Below are 18,988 nucleotides of genomic sequence, written 5' to 3'. Positions count from 1 at the left end.
AAGATACCAAAGGGGGTGTGTATCTTTTTTCTTTGCATGTCTATTTTGTGTTTAGTTGGAGCTAGAATTTATGACAGACACTGAGGATAATCCCTTACAGAGGAGTTCCAAGGCAGAGTGGGTAACTGAACACTGTGTGGGAGTTTCCAGTTAAAGCAGACACACCTAGAGTGACACACCTAAAGGGACACTTTTTGTAACTGGCAAGAGACACTGGAGTCCACAGGTAGGGACTGCCCAGGCCATACTATGTCTCTTCAGTGTTAGCCATGCAAAATGGCTTTACCTCCTTCATGGCTCTGTCTGGACACTCTTGTGTACAAGTGATTGACCGTTTGTGGAATATCTGGAGTCTATGAAGCCTCGAAACCCTTGGAAGAACTGTGCGATTGTCTTCCACCATCATATGTGAACACTGTAAACTGCAACCATAGGCTATTTATTCTAGGCATTTTATTTAATTCATAGCACCAGGTAGAGATGCAAGATCATAAATCATGATGATTGAATTAAAGATTGTTTTAGTCTGACAGGCAAAGACTTACACACTTGGCTATATGTATGCTATGTGCGAGTTTCTGACTACAGACAATGAAACATGTTTTCTGTGAGTCTTGAGTTTACATTAGAAGATTCCAAATTGATCAGAGCACCAGCTAGATACCATGTTTAGACTGCATGGGACCATCGGACTCCAGCCCATGGCAAAACCACATAACTTGGTAACTGGCTTCATTTGTAAGGTCATTTATGCAAGTTGTAAAGCGATTGGCAAGCTACAGACCTCAGAACCTCTCAAGGGCATGAAATACAGAAGGACAGACTGACACGTGATTTCAAAGGCCAACTGTTTATGCAACAAAGGGAAAACAAAAACCAAAAAAACCAGCACTGGGGCCTGTCCTGTCACACCACAGCCAATGCTCTAGCAGGATTGGTTTTCAGTTTGCTTCTTGTTGACAAATGTGAGTCATGGACATTGGCTTATTCTGGATCACAAGGCTGGCTAGCTTTGACATGTGATATCATTGGCTGTATTTTCATTGCATTTATGATGTTCTGATGGTTCAATTCCTACAATCACAAGTGAACGAGATGGAAGCAGACACAGGCTTGCATGTGTGAAAGTGGAGTGCATCAGAGCATTCCAGACAGGAAGACTTCTGAGAACAAATGAGGCTAGTGTATGCACTGAGCGTCACAGGTGTGTGGTTCTCAGATCTCAGAGACCCTGTTCTCAGCCAGAGTCCGTCTACTGTCGTGCAAACACATGTCATGTAGGCACTATCACACTATTACGTGAAATGAAGAAGAGTTTCACTTCTTTAACAGTCTAATTCCTACTTACTTTTGATTACAGAAACATAATCACTTCTAAGGGCAAGACATCTACTCCTACCTAACGCTTATGTCTATTTCAGAAATCCTATAATAAAAACAGATTAGTACTGGAGGCATTCAAGAACACTCTTCTTGTCCATTACAAAAGTTTGAACAACCATATTGTATTTAACTTGGATTTCTACATCGTGGTTTCAAGATTGGAACCTCCTGACTATGTTCTTAGAACTGTGCTGTCTCAATGACAGAGTGCCTGCTGGGTAAAGTTGGCTCTGCCTGTGCATTTGGTACTTGGGATTGAGCTTTGTGGTTATGGTCTGTCTTCACCTCCACATACTAAGCTGCATGTGATGGGTGTGTGTGAGTCTTCTTACTGTGAAAGTAGCTTTCAAACGCTGTCCTAATTTGAGCAGAGGAGAGAGGACACCTCCCCAGCTTCATAGAGGAGGTTGGCAGGGTCTAACGGCCACAGGAAGGAGTAAGGCTCCAAAGGAAGCGGATCACCAAATTCACAAACAAACAAAAAATCATGGGGAACACATATTTGGCAAAGGGCTAGTCCCAGCTCCCGAGCAATGTAGTCTTCTGTTTGTTCTTTTTGGCAGCACAATAAACGAGAGTGTCAAAGCTCAGGGTGGCCTTGGAGAAAGCTGCTACAGCTGCCCAGCTATCTCCTACAGCACAGCACAGATCCCCAGCATCAGGATGAGGTGATAAAGAACACCTGCAAAGCAGAGGGGAGTGGGGGCAGAGACAGCACTGAGAAACAGCTATATAAGGCCAAGGTGAATGCAGCCAGACAATGCGGTGAGACTGTTGTAAAGCTTTCAAATTTCATATGTAGTTACTCCTGTTCATTCTCTGGGGGCTTGCATGGTCCCCTTCTACCAATACAGAGGCCCTAACACACAAGCCTGGTTTGTGGACCTTTGGCAAATTGACATGGTGCTCTTCCCCCTAAGAAGCTTCTGTGGCCACCTGCTGCATCCCTTCCCCCGGCCCTCACCCCAGGACCGTTTAGTGCTTGTTCACCGTTTAGTGCTGACCTACAATTAATTCATGCATTCCAGGGACCATCATAGCTCAGTTTCACAGAGGACAGCTGGGTGTGGGGGAAGGGTGAGGCTCTCTCTTATCCAAGTCAGTCCACTGACGGACAGCAGAACCACAGCAAGGCCTCCCCTATCTGCTAAATGAGCAGGTGATCTGATTAAAACCCATCATCTCCAGATTCAGGAATCCCAGGAAAGCCACCCAATGATGGCTTCGTTCAGAGCGTTCTGTGGGCTCTCTGGTCCTTCATCCACCTGAAAAGCTCCTCCCTCGGGGATCACAGGCTGGTTGGAGCGAGACCCCTGTACCTCTGCCCGCCTCTGCCCTACTCAGGTGTATTTTACGATGTACATCTTCGAGGACAGATTTTTGCTGGGGCCAAAGTAAACATCTCGAACACGTACACCCGTTTCACAAAAGCACTGCACCACGGCACTTCTCAGAAGTGGCTCTTTCCTTACCTGAGAAGTTGCAGAGGCTGGAAAATCCCCTGCCTGGAGTGAGCAAAGAAGAGAATGCAGGTTGAAGAAAGCCATGCAGTACCGAAACTGTTTCTAAGCCACAACCTGACCATGTCCGACCCCCATTAAATCAGGAGCCGCTGCCTTTCAGAAGAAGCATCTACTGAAGTTTTCAAGGACTTCCTCTCACAGCATTGTCTCCTTGGCTGCTAAATATTTTGGAAAGCGCTAGATGCTAAAGCCTTTTAACTTAGCAGGGGGCCAGGAAGTGTTTTTTTTTTCCTTACATTTTTAGACAGGAGCTTACTATGTATCTCAGTTAGACTACAAATTCACCATCCTCCAGCCTCATCTCCCTGAGTATTGAGGTTACCCATGTGTACTGCCACACCAAGCGTGACATTACTATCTTGTCATCGTAATATGTCTAGCCCTGTAGGCAATGTTTTCTGTATGAACACCTGTCTCTTTGTTCTAATAAAACTTTATTGGCACTTTATTTTAATGTCATTGGATTTTTATGCACTATGGTTTTCTTTATATAGTTTTAGAACCTCATGGAAGTGTACAAAGCCCGTTTTAGTTTGTAGGCCACATAAATCTAGAGGCAGCCTGGGGAGTCGGCTCGGGTCTATGACATAGTCATTGTGGCTTGAGATATGTCTCCAGAGTGTGGCTCATCCTCTGCTCACAGCACCCTCCAGGTCACACTGACATTTTCCAACAGTCTCTAAGGCCTGTACTGGGCCAATTCCTGTGGTCACAGACTCCTACATTACCCTGCCCATCCCCCACCCAGAGCATCCCTCTTGCCCTCAGTGGGTACCATCTCTCTCCTGGCTAGAAGGTAAACTCCTGGAGACAGGGTCTGTATGAGTCTTGTTCATTTTTGAACTTAGTGGCAGGCCAGGCCTGGGCAGTGAAAGCCTGCTCACACCCCCAGGACACCTGCATTTCTGTTCTCTTGTTCACGGCACCATCAGTTTGGGAGCTCATCTCAGCACTTCCCAATTCCTCAGGTGAACTTGGATTTGGACCACATAATACATTCAGGGCAAACTGGGCACGGTGGCACACGCCGTAATCCCAGCACCCAGGAGGCAGAGGCAGGCAGATTGCTGTGAATTCAAGGCCAGCTTGGTCTACAAAGTGAGTCCAGGATAGACAAGGCTACACAGAGAAAACCCTATCTTAAAAAAAAAAAAAAAAAAGAAGAAAGAAAAGAAAAGAAATTCTGGTGCCCCATATTTGACCACCTCTCCTTGGTGGGGAGGCCTGGTGGCACTCAAAGAAAGAACAAGCAGGCTACCAAGATGAGACTTGATAGCCTATGACCGTATAGTGGGGGAGGAGGTCCCCCTCAGTCACAGTCATAGGGGAGGGGAATAGGGTGAAAGTGGGAGGGAGGGAGAAATGGGAGGATACAAGTGATGGGATAACAATTGAGTTGCAATCTGAATAAATTAATAAAAAAATAAATAAAAGAAAGGAAGGAAGGAAGGAAGAAAAGACCTTCAGGGTAGAGTCAACAAACCTCTGTGTCCTTGTGTCCACATGATCAGAGCCCCGCCACTTGAGGAGCCCATGAGTGCTGTGTCCACAGGCACGCCTGGTTTGACAATTCAATCAAAATGCTCAAACCTGCCGTGCCTGTGGACATAGCCCAGAGTACACATGACTATTGGGCAATCCGCTTACTCCGCAGGGACAGCTCCACAACCAGGACTCCCCCTGTCTGGTCACGTAGCATGCGCTTCCGTTTGTCGCAGTTCTGAAGACCGGGAGAAGAAACGGACAAAGGAAACAAGAAAAACAAAACAAAATGAAACTGCATGGAGTCGAAGTCCCCAGTCAATACATATCAACAGATAGAAAAAGTACACATGCGCACAGGCACGCAGGCACGCATGCGCACATGCCTAGAGTTCATTGGTTCTCCAGGCCGGAGGAAACCTTGCGGGAGTAGTTCGTTAGCATCCCAGGGCACTATACTTTTCTGTAAGGAGGAAAGATTTTAGTTAAGATGCCTCTTAACTCAGAAGAGGACACTTGCAAAATGTGTTGTGCTTCATTTTCTTTTGTTAAGACCGCAACTCCAATGCCTGTCTTTTGATCAGATACTAACTGGTTCTCCTCCCCCAGGCCCTGCACTCTGGTTCGCTTCTCTTTCCTCCCTGTGCTCACAAGCATCTGTTTTCTAGCTGCATGTGTTGATGGAAGTGGGGGGCGGGGTTCAGTCTCCGTTCTGCTGGTCCCTCCAGGCCACCGGCGCTGGCATCCTTTTTAGAAGTGCAGGCCTCAGAGGCCTCCAGTCTACTTGGAGGGCAGAGGAGGTTAGTCTGGGGCTTAGCGCTTTTAACTCCGTGTGGAGGTGTTCATAGATCTCAGCAAGTCACAGAACCACAGGGCACTGGCCTCCCCTCACCGTGCTGCCCACTGTGAGCGAGACATGCAGCATTTCTCTGGAGAGGCAATCCAGACTACAGTCGCCCACTTTATGGTTCTGCCTACATCTTAGATTCCTTTGCCCTCCTAACTTTCTCAAAGCATTTTCGTGCTGACTATTACCTCAATGCTTATCTGATATTGTTCTCTGAAAATGGACCAGCCATCAGAACCGATAAGCTCTGTTCAGAGATGATGAGACCAGGCCCAGCGGGGCAAGCAACACACAGCAAGTTGGTAAGTTGGGGTAGCCAGGCGGACAGGCCCAGACCTTCTGCCTCTGCCTCTGGGACCCACAGCTCCCCCATCAAACCCAGCTCCTCCAATCTCAGCCCCTTGGGGGTAATAGCTGCCATCTGGGTCCTCACCACTGGGCAGGAGAGCTTCTCGCTGTCACAGATGAACGTCTCGCAGTGTAGCCAAACCTTGGAGAGTTTGGGGATGTTCTGGAAGCGGAAGGCATTGAACTGGAAAGTTGCCCTGTGGTCCTTGCCGTTCTCATGCACGAACACTGTTTCATCCGTGGGGCAGCTGGTGCACATAGGTGAAGGGAGAGAGAAACGTCACCCCAGACAACTCCAAAAAGGCTCTCCGGTGAAACGTCACCGAGCACTCTGCTGGCCTTGCATGCAGCTGTTTGTCCTTCGAAAGAACTCTAATCTCGAAGCGTGAGGTCAAGTGAAGGGCTATGTGGGTGGATGTGATTGTTTCCATCCTAAAACAGGGGGGATGACTAATGAGAACGCACACATCTGGTAAGATGAACCCCTGTCCTAGAGGAGTGGAATCTTCAAGAGAAAAAGCCCTCTTCAGGACCAGGGTCTGGAGGACCCCAGGTAAGTGTCTGAGTTGCTGCACGGGAACAGTGTTTGCCAAAGGCGCCATAAATACCTAAGCCAGAGTCACACCCACGGCCTGTCTCTGTGCATTATTAGGCTTTGCCTGAAATTTGAAAAGGCATTTATGTCCTATCAGTCATACATATATATAATAACCTTTGTAAAGACATAGACATACTTTCCATGTATGATCTAGACAGTGACAGAAAGAAATAGCTAAATGCATGGTTCCTGGGACAGATGCAGGAACCAAGAAATGTCATCTCATAATTCTCTCTCAGGAGTCATGAGAGAGAAACAAAGGTCGCTCCTACCTATCTGGGCCAAGGGTCAGGAGCTATTTCTGTTTGTTGTGGCCTCGGCAGTGATGGGGGCTGAGAGAATTTTCCACCATATGAAGTAAGGATCTAACAGGACTGTTTGGTCAATAAACCCGAGATCCTTGCCTGAACTCAAGACCCGGAGGCTTAAAATAGCTCTTTGCAGCAGCCCGGGTGCCCTAGGCCTGGTATCAGTCAGTGGAAAATAATGTAAGAGGAGCTTTGTGTGGGGGAAGGGAAGGCAAGTAAGGAGCAGGCCTAGATACCTTGGCACAGGCGATGGCACCTACCTCTCAGTGACAGCTTCCTCTGCTTGGCTGCATGGTGGCAGCCTGCTGGGAGGTCTCCATACATGAGCAAACCCCCGCCCCACGTAGACTCGCCCTTTGGCGGGAGTGTGCCATTGCAGGTAAGCTCATGTGTTCAGAACATACCTGACAATGTATCTACTGGGATAGCACCGAGGGCTCTTGAAAATTGGAGTTCCACCAAAAGGATCCGTGTGAACAGAAAGTTTCCTCCCAGACTGTCCCAAGTCACAGCGGAAGAGACCAGGGTACACTGGGCCCGCCGCTCTGCCTTGGCTGCAGAGAGCGCTTACCCTTTATTAATCAGCTGCCATTGCAAGGGGTACATGAAGTCAGCAGAGGGGGTGGCCCAACAGCTATTCAAGACTACCTTAAACCTGGAAAAAAAAAACCACAATGCTGCATCACTAAGACCCAGTCCCTTATAGAGGCACCTGAATCTGAGAGGCTGTTGGCTGGTCTTGTTTTCTTTGTACTTAAAAATATACACAGACTAAAGGGACTTACCGAACACTCAGCCCTTTGGCTTCTACTCCTGCGAACAGATCTGAACCGATTTCGGATGTCTCCAGAATGAAGGGAGCTTCTTTCTTGGTGGAAAACTTGGCATTCTTAGAAAGGAAATGGGGACATTAGGTATTGTGACCTCTCAGAATAAGCAGTCATGTCTGGCAGGAGTAGACACATTGGGATGGGATAGAGAGGGAACCAACCCAAGGAAAAAAAAAGCATACAAGACCATAGAGAAACAGCCTCTGAGGATGCTGATGTCATCTTAGAAAAGGGAAGGGCGTTTGCTGCTCGTGGTTAGACACACCTGGTCTCAGTGGTGCCAACAAAATTGACTGACAGAAAAATAATGGAGTCCAATATGTCAAGACATGATTTCACGAGGTCTCCCAAATCACTCAAGGCCAAGAACAACCAAGTGCATACGCCCCCCACCACTATCCCCTGCATGGTGTCTGAGCAAATGTTCACCTGTGCTTGAAGGTTTATGACTTGAATAGGGCTCAGAATAAAACAGAGAATTCTCAACAGAGGAATATCAAATGGCTTGGAAACACTTAAAGAAATGCTCAACGTCCTTAGTCATCAGAGAAATGCAAATCAAAATGACTCTGAAAGTCCATCTTACACCCATCAGAATGGCTAAGATCAAGAACTCAAGTGACAGCACATGCTGACGAGGATGTGGAGAAAGGGGAACACTCCTTCATTGCTGATGGGAGTGCAAACTTGTGCAACCACTTTGGAAATCAATCTGGCGCTTGCTCAGAAAACTGGCAATAGGGCTACCTCAAGGCCCAGCTATTTCACTCCTTGGAATATACACAAAAGATGCTCCACCACATAACAAGAACATTTGCTCAACCATGTTCATAGCAGCCTTATTCATAATAGCCAGAATCAGGAAACAACCTAGATGCCCCTCAGTTGAAGAATGGATAAAGAAACTGTGGTGCATTTACACTCTAGAATACTACTCAGCTATTAAAAACAAGGAAACCTTGAATTTTGCAGGCAAATGGATGGAACTAGAAAAGATCATCTTGAGTGAGTTAACTGAGACCCAGAAAGACACACATAGTATATACTCACTTATAATTGGACACTAGCACAACAGGGATGTCCCCTGAAAATCTTCACTTAGCGGGACATTGGTATAGATGCTGGGACTTCCTATTGGGACACCAGGTAAGAGAGGTATGGGAGAATGGGGAAATATAAGGATCCAGAGGGTCCTAGAAACATATAAGAAGACCATCAAGGCTGGCAGATCTGGACCCAGGGGCTTAAACTACTGGACCAACCAAAGACAATGTATGCAGTAAACCTAGAACCTCTATTCAGATCCAGCCAATGGGTAGAGCATTCTCCACAGTTGTGTAGGGAGCAGGAACTGACTCTGACATGAACTCTGGCACCCCCCATTTGACCACTTCCCCTTGGTGGGGAGGCCTGGTGGCACTCAGAGGAAGGGAAAGCAGGCTACCAGGATGAGAGCTGATAGGCTGTGATCATATGGTGGGGGAGGAGGTCCCCTTCTGTCACAGACCTAGGGGAGGGGAATAGACTGAAAGAGGGAGGGAGGGGGAGCGGGAAGATCCAAGTGAGGGGATAACAATTGAGATGTAATCTGAATAAATTACTTAAATTAAAAAAAACCAGTGTGATTACCAACAGGGGTAAGTCATTGATTGTCTGTGATATGCCTGAATATTGTCTACATATTTGGGTAGCTTCTATGTGGAGCTACTCCGTGTATTATTTGTGTAATATTTGTGAATGAACAAGGTCTGTCTCCAAATGATCTAATAATCTAGTAGGAGAGAAAGACAATAGAAAAGAAATAAATTATACAGCACATTAGACCAGCATATAATATGTAATATTGGAAACCACAAAAAAAAGCAAAATGGATTGGTAACATGAGGAAGGGTAAGCTGCATTTAGTGCATGTGTGTGCATGAGTGTGTGTGCATGGGCACATGTGTACACACATGCATGTTCATATGCATAGCTGTGTGAGAGCGGGTACATGAATGCATAAAGGTATGTTTGTCTGTGCACATGTTAGTGAAGGCCAGAAGTCAACCTTGGTTTCATCACTCAAGCACTATCTACCTTGAATTTAAGACAGGGTCTCTCATTGGCTCAGAACTTACCAAGTGTGCTAGGCTGGCCAGCAAGTAAGCAACAAGGACCCACTTGTCGCTGCCTCCCCACACTGGGATTACAAATGCCATTATGCTCAGCTTGTGTGTTTTTAATGTGGGTTCTGGAGACTGAACTCAAATCCTCATGCTTGCATGCCAGCACTTCCCTGATGGACCTGTCTCCACATGGCCAGCACGTCCCTGACGGGGCCATCTCCACAGTCCTATGTTACAGTTTTGAAAAGGGCAGTCAGGAAAGCCTCACTGAGGGAGGAGTAGCATTTGAACAAGTCTTGAGGAGATTAAGGAAGGGAACTGTGTGGCCACAGCAGGAGGAGTACTTCCATGAGGGCAGAGGCCCTGGGACAAAGGTGTGGCTGACAGGATAATGCAGAGGCCAGGTCTGGTGGAGGCTTGTTAAGTGGGGAAAGGATCAGGGGATGAGATTATAGGGCTATGAGGCAGGCTATGGAGAGCAGGCTTTGAAACTTGAGTGTGTCAAAGGGTCGCTACTACCGCGGAGTGTCAGGGTCTAGTCCCTGACCCAGGCACTGAATCGCCCACCTTCAGATAGAGTTCAGGTGGTTATTAGGAATTGCAGCTCTGACTGCTTTCCTCACAGGACTCAGCTTCTGTACTCTTATGGGTCTCCTTTCAATTCACTTGATTAAAAACTTGGAATTACTCTTTGGTGTTAGCCATGACAGAGGCACTGGCCAGAAGGGCTCAGACCCTAGGGTAACCCAGGCCCCCACTGCTGACTTGAGACCCCATGGAAGGGACTTAGCCTTTGGAACTCTGTGTCTTCATTCCTGTGAGATGGAAATAGAATAGAACACAGAGCTCAGGCTAGGGTATTTCAAAACCTGAATGTATGAGCGCAGAGACTTGCAACTTGGTTGGCGGCAGCAGGCAGAGCTGTCACCCAGTCAGAGTGAACTTTGCCTCCTATGGGTCCAGCACGAGGCTCATGAGAAGACTCCACAGCTCTCCGTAGGCTTTTCTACGGAAGCAGGTCCAGCCACCTAGACGCTGCCTCCCTCCTTTCCATTTCTCAGGCCTTGGTACTTCATTAGCGGTTGCCACAATTAAGCAATAATGTCCCCAGTCATATGCAATTTACTTGCATGCAGCTGAAGAAACATCTTTTTAGTGGGGTTTAAAGTAGTCTTGGTATTGCCTGAATTTAATGAGAGATCGAGGGACATTTCCAAACATGGAAACTAACTTGGGAATGGCAATTTATCCCCCCACATCTCCAGAGATGCTTCTGTGAAGTGCCTCTCCCGGAGATCAGCTGGCAGCATGTGATGTCTCTACTGGTTGAGCAATTGTCCAGTTTTCAACCGAAGTGAAGGAGCGAAGTGGCACTTTTCACTTCTGCTAACTACAATAATGTGTAGCATGATTTCCCCTTCCTTCTCTCTCCCTCCTTCCCTCCCTTTCTCCCTCCCTTTCTCCCTCCCTTTCCATGTCTTTCTATACAGCTCTGACTAGCCTGAAACTCACCATGTAGACCAGGCTAGCTTTACTATCCCAACTCTCCTACTTCTGTCTCTCAACTGCTGAGATTACAAATCCAAGCCACCATGTCAGGCATCCCATACTTTCTTTTTAACTTGAGAATTGGGGACCTGCCTTCAGATAGGTTTAGCTTGGTAAGATGTTATATGCCAGGGGAGTTTATCTTGACATCCCCCAAAGAAGAAAGGCCACACAAACTATGTTGCAGCCTACAGAATGGATGAATCTGTTGAGAAACAGGTTCCAGCACTCCTTCCTTTGACTAAAAGGTTCACTCCCAACCCCCTGCCACCCAGGTTAAAGATGGGTGTGCCTTCTTGCTGAGCAGAAGTTCATATGGGGAAATCTGGTAGTTGCTTTTGTTCACAGGTGGAATAGTGATGAAAGGAAACTAGCTACAATGACTGTTCAGGACACATTCCTAGAGTATTCTAGAACCTGGATTGTCACCTGTAGCCCTCCACGTCTCTTATCGGCTCAACAAAGGACTAGAATAGATTAGTTCATTTCTGCGAACCCCACTTGATAACTGGCTTGTGCTCAGAGGAAGATGAGTAGGATGGCAGATGAACCAGCGAGGAAATGTTTAGCTTAGAGGAGATGGGCAGTCTTTGGAGAGCTGTGACCAACATAATTCCACGAAATTATTTCAGCAGACAGAACCAAGACAAATAGGCATTCAGTGGTCAGATGTTATGGGATAATATAAAACACAAAGTCCAGCTCCCCTCTATGGCTGAAAGAGGTGGAGTGACCCCCTTCAGCTGTGGACTTCAGATGGGAAATCATGCCAGTCAACCTCTGCAGTTCATTCTCATTCTGGAAGATTCTCTAATCTTTATTGTTTGCCTATGTCCACCCTAAGCCTTTTCATTTCTTTTGTATTACTTAGAAGACTGGTCAGTACTGTTTTGATTTTTAAAAAGTTAACCAAATCTCATGCCAACACTAATGTTCATCGGTGTAAAGGACACAATTCTAAGAACACGTGGAGTGTTCATATTAAATCGGGCCTTAGTCTATGTTCATGACAACAGCTGTCTTCATGGGTACTTACCAAGTTCACACACCATGCTGAGTACTTCTAAAGATGATTTCACCAAGTCTTCCTAAGGGGTACCCCTAAGGAGTTCATGTCACTAAGTTCTTTTATCGATGCAGAGATGGAGGTATAGAGAGCTCCCATAACTTTCCCAAGGTCATTTAAGTAGTAAACGTTAAAAGCCCTGATTCCCTGTTTTTACCCACAGGACCAGGCTATGTCTGTAAATAAACAATCTCCCTTTGTCTTTGATTGGGAGTCATAACTTTCCCCTGGGAATATCAACTATGGGTCCTTGGCCAAAGTGAGTGGGAAGGGATGGAGAGAAAGGAGAGAAGGCGCATGTATAGTAGAGTGTGCAGGGCCCGGGCTCTGGGCTTCCCAGAATCTTAAGCAATTAGCAGTGTGTTAGTTCCATTGTTCTATGTAGGGCATGGTTCTGTCTCTGGTAATTTGATGGAAATATATGCAAAAGGGCAGTTGTTGCTTTGGAAACACCCAAGAATGCCCTCAAAGTGGAAAAGGGAGAAAGTGGGAAAAAAATACACGGGTTAGGGGTAGGAAACTGAGCCCACAGTGGGGTACAAACCAGCACAAAAGCGTCTGGCCAGTGGGAGTTGCTCTTTGATGGAGTCCGTTTGTCCTGGAGGGGCTTTAAGAGTGGGGTTTCCGGGACACCTTAGCTTCATTTCTAGACAGTTCAGGAAGTAATTGTCCCATCTGTTTCTGCAACCCAGAAGATGGCCTGCCGGTGAATATTGATTAACTGGTGGATGGATAGATTGATTGGTTAAAAGAGTATGTTCTTTCTACTTCTGGGGTTATGTCTATGTCTGAAACTCAACCCTGTGTGGTTGATGGTGGGAGGCGAACTTTTAGAACCCTGATTTCTAACACTAACTATTGTAAACATTCACAGGATCAAATCTACAACCTTATCTCATTACAATAACAGCTACTAGCATCTAGGCAGGGCGTTGTAGTACAGACTGTAGTCTCTCTGTGGGAAGCTGTCTCACCATCATTTTATCACCAACAATTCCCCACACTGTCTTGATCCCTGAAGACAGGTCAAGAGACGTGTGGGATTTCTTGTCTCTGGTTCAGCCACTGGTGATATGAAGCCATGGCTAGTCTGGATTTTAGGGAAACTTGGAGCTTATGCCTCTTAATGGTGCTCCTTCTTGAATAATAAAATTTTAAAAAGAGTATAATATTTGAATCCCAAGTTACACACAGCCTTTGTGGGTGAAGGGGCCTGACGCTGCATGCCATGCCCTTTACAGGCGGACGAACCTCAGTCAGGAGAGCCTCTTGTTCTTAACACCTGTTTCTCCAAGTCACCTGGGCCTGAGCAATGCCTCCCTTCTTTTGGGCTTCACACCCTTATTTGCAAAATGAACTAGATTGTTTTAAGGATTCTCCTGGTGCTCACTGAGAAACTCTGGGAGTGGATGGCTTCCAGGAAATAGGTGAAGCAAGGCTGATGTTGGTGAGGTTTCAAGTGGGATGGTGTGATCACTGACAAAATGAAATGGGTCAGACATGCTGCCTTCTAAGGACACCTTTCTATTCTAAATGCTCCACACAAAGGTTTGTGTTTTCTGCCTGCATCTTCTAGCCAGCTGGGCCAGGGTAGCCTCTGTGTGCCTATGTCCTCACTGGAAGCTGCAGCTTAAAAACAAAGTGCCCTTTCTAATGGGAGAGTAGCTGGGCTAATGGCCAGTGCATATTTAGTTTCTCTGGAGCACTTCATTTTGAGAGAGACCACAGTGTGCCTTTAACTTTCTAATCAGACAGTGAGGAAATCTTACTGCAAGGCTTAAGATATGAAAGAACTAAATCAGCAGGGGTTAGCTCCAAGCCTTGTCTTTAGCTAGTCAGGAAGTGCAATGCTCCAGACTAAATATTTTTGGCAAGTAAATCTCTGGAGAGAAATGTAGTGGAAACTAATTTTGATTAAGAGTTCAGACACAAGGTGTCCTATATTCTGTCAGTGACCTTGCCTTGATTTTTGTATCAGTGAAATTTGAGGGTTGGCTGCACCTGTGCTATTTCTTCTAGTCATCCTGTGATGTGAACCTTCTGTTGCACCTAAGCTTTAAAGGTAGGCTAAGGCATATGCCATCTTTGGAGTTCCTGAATGAGGCCCTGCCCACACTCCAGGAGAGAGAGAGAGAGAGAGAGAGAGAGAGTGGCTCCCATGAAAGTGCCCTGGGAAAAGGCCCCAGACAGAAAAGACAACCTGGACTTACAGTGTAGAAGTTGAGGGACAGCTGGCTTTCAAATGTGCCCATACTCCCATTCTTGACATGAACAGTGGCCACTCTGAAAAGGGGAGAGAATTTTGCATAAGGACTGAAACATGCCTGATTGACAGGGACTGTAGCATCCTCATGGTGACCAGCCCTCTGTCCCCAGAGCGGCTTACCTCTGGTCAAACGCAGCCTGGTTCACCAAGTAGGTGGAGTGGTAGGTGCAGGAGAAGGAGTAGTTGACAGGCTGGTTCTTCACAATCACTGTGCTGTCATTAGACACGATGTGACTGTAGAAGTGGTAGATGGGGGGCTTGTACTGGAGGAGGGAAGGCGGCAGTTAGGGTGTACAGTGTGCCCATGATGTGACTGAGGATTCTGGGTAAAGTGTTGGAGATGACTTATGAAAAAAGGCCAGTAAAAAGATGGGCATGGTCCTACGTGCCTGTCATCCCAGCACTTGGGAGGTGGAAGTGGTGGTCAGGGCTTCCAGGCAAGTTTCAGCTACGTAGCCTGAGCTACATGAGACCCTGTCTCAAAGAGTAAAGCAAAGCAAAGCAAAAACCCCAATGAGGAGACAGGCGTGTTTATCAGGAGCAGTAGAACCCATTCTTTGTGTGTGAGGTGAAAGTATTTGCATGGTTCTGGAATCCCTTCAACAAGGCTCATATTATGTGCACAGGAAAAGTCCATGTATCTGTGGGCTTTGGACTGAGGACCTGGATCGAGTATCTCTATTCCCACACTCAACTTTGTATCCACTTTCCTTGTCTGAGGGCCCCAGGGATGGATGCCTTGCTCATCTTCCGCTCTAGATCATAAGCCTGTAGTTAAAACTTCTCTGAGCCACAAAACACTAACTATAAAGTTCTTCCTTCTGGCAAGCTGGCCTCAAAGCTTGCTGTTAGAACTGTGAGCGTTTTAACGTTAATGGCCTGAAAGCTGTGATGGTTTCTGCTTCAGCTCACCAGGACCCACTCACACACATCTGTGCTTTCCTCACTCGTGGCTCCTCCCATCTAATCTGAATCCTCTGGCACTCCAGGAAGAGGGTCTGGCTCCGTGGCTCTGAGGCATACAAGCACATCCTCCTGGTAGTCAATGCAATCAGAATTCTGGCCCATGGTGGCAGGAACCATGCTCTTAGTTTGCAGCAGGGAACTGATGGCTGTGGGAGGTCTCAATTTCTCCTCTGTCATAGAAGGACACCTGTTGAGAGGCTCTGGTTCCTTCTGAATCTGTGGTTCCCTGCCACAGCTGATTCACATGACCCTGCTCAGGAACTTTGTATTCTTCAGGTCTACTATAAAGCACTTTCTCAGATGCACTTAACCACCATTGCTTCCAGTCTTGGGGCAAAAGATGGCCCATTGATTTGGGCATTCAATTAAGGGACGACAGCATCAAATTTAAGGTGAGAAATGTGCTTTGTTCAGTCCCAAGAAAGGAGCTTTACTGCTATCCCTACTCCCTAATTAGGGAAATAAAAGTCAGGTCCAGAGTGTCATGTGCAGCTGTGGGAACGGCTTGGTGGTAAAGTGCTTGCTGCACAAACACAGAGTCCTGACTCTGGATCTCTAGCACTCCTATAAAATCTGGGCACCAGGATGGGGCACATGCCTGTAATCCCAGCACTAGGAGGTGGAAACAGGAAATCTCAGGAGCACACTGGCCAGACAGTCTCTGAATCCGCAAGCTCTCTGTTCAGTAAAAGACCCATATCAAGAGATGGGGTGGAGAGTGTTGGGAGAGGACACACACTGATGTCAATGTCAACCTCTGCTGTCTGCACTTCTGTACTTGGGCATGAACACGGGCACACACAGTCATCTAAACTCGGTGAAAGAGAAGGCCTTGTCACCAAGCCTCGTAGGAAATCCGAGCACCAGCACTGACTTTTAAAGGGAACTTGGAGCCTTGTGACTCCTCTTAAAGGACACTAGCGAACATCTGTCTCTGCGTCCCACGGCTTTCTCTTCAGCGCATCAGCCTTTGGTGGACTTGCCTTACCTCTGACTGGGTTCCACAGTAGGACTTGTTCTTAGGTGACAGATCTGGGATGACAAATTGGTAGTAGCCACCTTCATGGACCCCGTTGTAGCATAGCCCCCCGAGCGCCAGCTGATGGACTTCCCATCCATAGGGGCACTCAGGGATTTTAGTGATGATGGTCTTGGGGTAACAAAACACAAGGATGACATCTGGAAGAGCACACACGGGGTTTGAGTCGGATACGGTCAGTGGCACACAGCATTCACTAGCTAGGGACCAAACTTCAGCCACTGAAGTTCTTCTTTTAAGACTTGTCACGTATAATATTATCACTGTTTAATATTTATTTAGTTGGATACATTTTAAAAACCCATCACGTTAGTTTAGAGGCAACGAATTTTCAGCAATACTGGGTATCAGACCTAGGGCTTCGGGCTTGTTGGGCAGGAACTGTGCCACCACTCTCTAGCCCCAGTCCTAAGACGTTTACTTTTCTTAAAGAATATACCCATGAATTCACAGACTGGCACATGCATTCCCATTAAAATTAGACGATTTCTTATAATTTAAAATTCCTACTGCGTCATTTCATGCTCAGTGCTGCAAAGTGTTGCGTAAAGACATACAGCATGCACTGAGTAGTCAAACGCTAAAAAGTGACATGTCACATAGAAAAGGGAGGGTACAGCCTCTAGTTTGTAAAAATCTTGGTTTGTTCAATACTTCTTTGCTTCCTGTGGGAAAAGTCTGATTGGCACTGGGGGCTTCAGTGTCACCACTTTTTCTAACCAAGCCATCATCATGGAGCTCAGATCACAGCAAGGTGGAGACTGGGGGTTCCCTGTCTGGGAAAGCAGTGAGGCACTGGGGTACCTGCTTTATTTGGAGTGCATGGTTTCGCCAAGGCTTCTGCAAAGAGCGCCAGCAGGACGAAGCCTCTCACCACCATTGCTTCTCTAGAGCCGACCTCCAAACCAAACTGGCCAAATGCTGATGTGCCCTCCGCGTCCCAGGTCTTGGTTTTTCTGTATCAGAAATATGAATGGAAAGTTAAGGTTAGGATTAGAACAAATTATCATATGATCTTGTCGGGGAGTTTCCAAGGAAGAACAGAGATGCTGTCCTGGGCTCATACCACGGGGGATGTTAATGTCACAGGCGGTTGCTCATGTTCCTGCCTTTTTCATTCTCTCTGGACTGTAGATGCCGTCTCCCGGATGCTCCCCAAATCTCTAGCCCCTGTCCTACTTCCACCTTATATATCTAGAGGGTGTAAAAGAAACCAACTCCAGATAAGTCACAATGAGCGCACATTATCCACGACAGGGGGAATAAAAGGGACCGTGGTGCAGTAGTCCGATGGGAAGCTCAGTTACCGCCTGAATCTAATTTCTCCTCCTCTGCGGAGTCAGACATCCCACCCCCACCCTTTACTGCTTCAACCAGGGCTGGGAAGAGAAGCTGGACTTTTCTTTCTAGTACAAAAAACAAAACAAAACAAAACAAAACAAAACAAACAAACAAAGAAACAAATGACCCTCTGATGGAAGACCATCAGTCCTATGCAAGTGTAATCATTCTTTTCCCTTATATTTATCTCATTCCAGGTCTTGCTTTCTTTTTTCTATATGTAGATGAATGAAAATTTGAATCTAAAGGACTTCCAGTCCAGCTTAATAACATCTAGCAGTCAAGCAAAAATATAGGTTGTGTTAATGTAAAAAAAAAAAAAAAATCTTAAAGATTATTTTCCCAGTGTTTCCTGATACCCATAACTTCATCCTGAAACACAAGTTTAAATTGCAAAGCCTTGAGGCACGCTGTCAGTCTCTCCAAACAGTGACCTCGGATCACCCAACCAGACCCTGCTTTAAACATCCCACCCTGGTGGGAGTTCCGGGCATATCCCTGGGAGGACATATAATTTCATGTTTCAGCAACATCAGGATGCATCTAACAATCTGTGTATAAGTACTATGCCTTTTATGACAGCGTCTAAGGATTAAGGAAAGACCTCCTTGGGAAGCCATTAAAAATTTCCAGGACTCAGCTTGCAAAATGGCAGCCATGACCCTGGTCGTACCCCAGGGCAGGAGGAGATGAAGGCTCTTGCCAAATGGCAGGACACCAGATTGTCATGTTTATGTGAAAAGGCACATTGCAGTTTCTGGTAACAAGCACACCGTCTTGTGAGTTATGTCGCTTTTTCCTAAACAGCTGCACACTGACTCATTGCAGACCCCGGATTCATGCAACTAAAGGCATGTCTGTTCTGATAACACACAGCAATGCTGTTTATAGACATGAGCCAAATAGACTGAGGAGGGGAGGAGGAAGAGCTGACTTAAACTATTTGAATACCAGGCTGGAGTTCTGTGCAGCCTGGAAAGTTCAGCAGCATCTCCCACGCACCAGCGCACATCCCTGAGCAAAACGGAGCCGTGGCATCTCACAGATGTGAACTCTGAGCTTCCTTCCCCCAGGGCTTAGCGTGGCTTCTCCGTGTTTCCCCTTCTTTCCTTTTTTATTAAACATTTGTGGGGCCCCAATGGTAGCTAGCTTCTGCACTTGGCCCAGGAAGACGTGGGTGGGTTAGAGGTTGTTTCTTTTCCCCCTATTAGCAGCACAGAGAGCAAGGTGAATGTGTGCCTGGATGGGAGGAAGGGAGGAAGAGATCCCCAGTGCTCGATGAGAAAAAGAACAGGAAGGCCAAGGCCAGAAGCTCCACGGCTCGTGCTTTGGACCCAT

At 46.7% G+C, this 18,988-nt stretch overlaps 1 protein-coding gene across 1 annotated transcript; it reads right to left on the bottom strand.

The window, feature by feature from the left end:
• Window positions 1–1,838: 1,838 nt before the first annotated feature.
• Tectb (tectorin beta) lies at window positions 1,839–17,189 on the bottom strand. The gene is made up of 10 exons (XM_051147156.1): window positions 17,114–17,189; window positions 16,259–16,449; window positions 14,425–14,567; window positions 14,249–14,321; window positions 7,275–7,378; window positions 7,061–7,144; window positions 5,669–5,831; window positions 4,554–4,626; window positions 2,856–2,888; window positions 1,839–2,065 (listed from the first exon to the last, which is right to left on the bottom strand). Exons 1-10 carry the CDS (start codon window positions 17,187–17,189, stop codon window positions 2,016–2,018), a joined length of 990 nt encoding a protein of 329 aa, XP_051003113.1. The 3' UTR covers window positions 1,839–2,015.
• Between the last annotated feature and the right edge of the window lie 1,799 nt (window positions 17,190–18,988).

The sequence above is a fragment of the Acomys russatus genome, chromosome 5 (genome assembly GCF_903995435.1).
Source record: "Acomys russatus chromosome 5, mAcoRus1.1, whole genome shotgun sequence".
Lineage (NCBI taxonomy): Eukaryota > Metazoa > Chordata > Mammalia > Rodentia > Muridae > Acomys > Acomys russatus.
Note: the sequence above shows the minus strand (reverse complement) of the source record. Positions and strands in the feature narration are given on the sequence as shown.

Excerpts from the sequence above, each read along its gene's own strand:
- Tectb (XM_051147156.1), bottom strand. The coding sequence starts at position 17,189 with ATGGTGGTGAGAGGCTTCGTCCTGCTGGCGCTCTTTGCAGAAGCCTTG. Across the intron at positions 7,145-7,274 it reads GCCAAAGGGCTGAGTGTTCG|GTTTAAGGTAGTCTTGAATA; the intron begins GTAAGTCCCTTT and ends TTTTTTTTCCAG. Across the intron at positions 2,889-4,553 it reads TGTGGAGCTGTCCCTGCGGA|GCAGGGGATTTTCCAGCCTC; the intron begins GTAAGCGGATTG and ends TGCTCACTCCAG.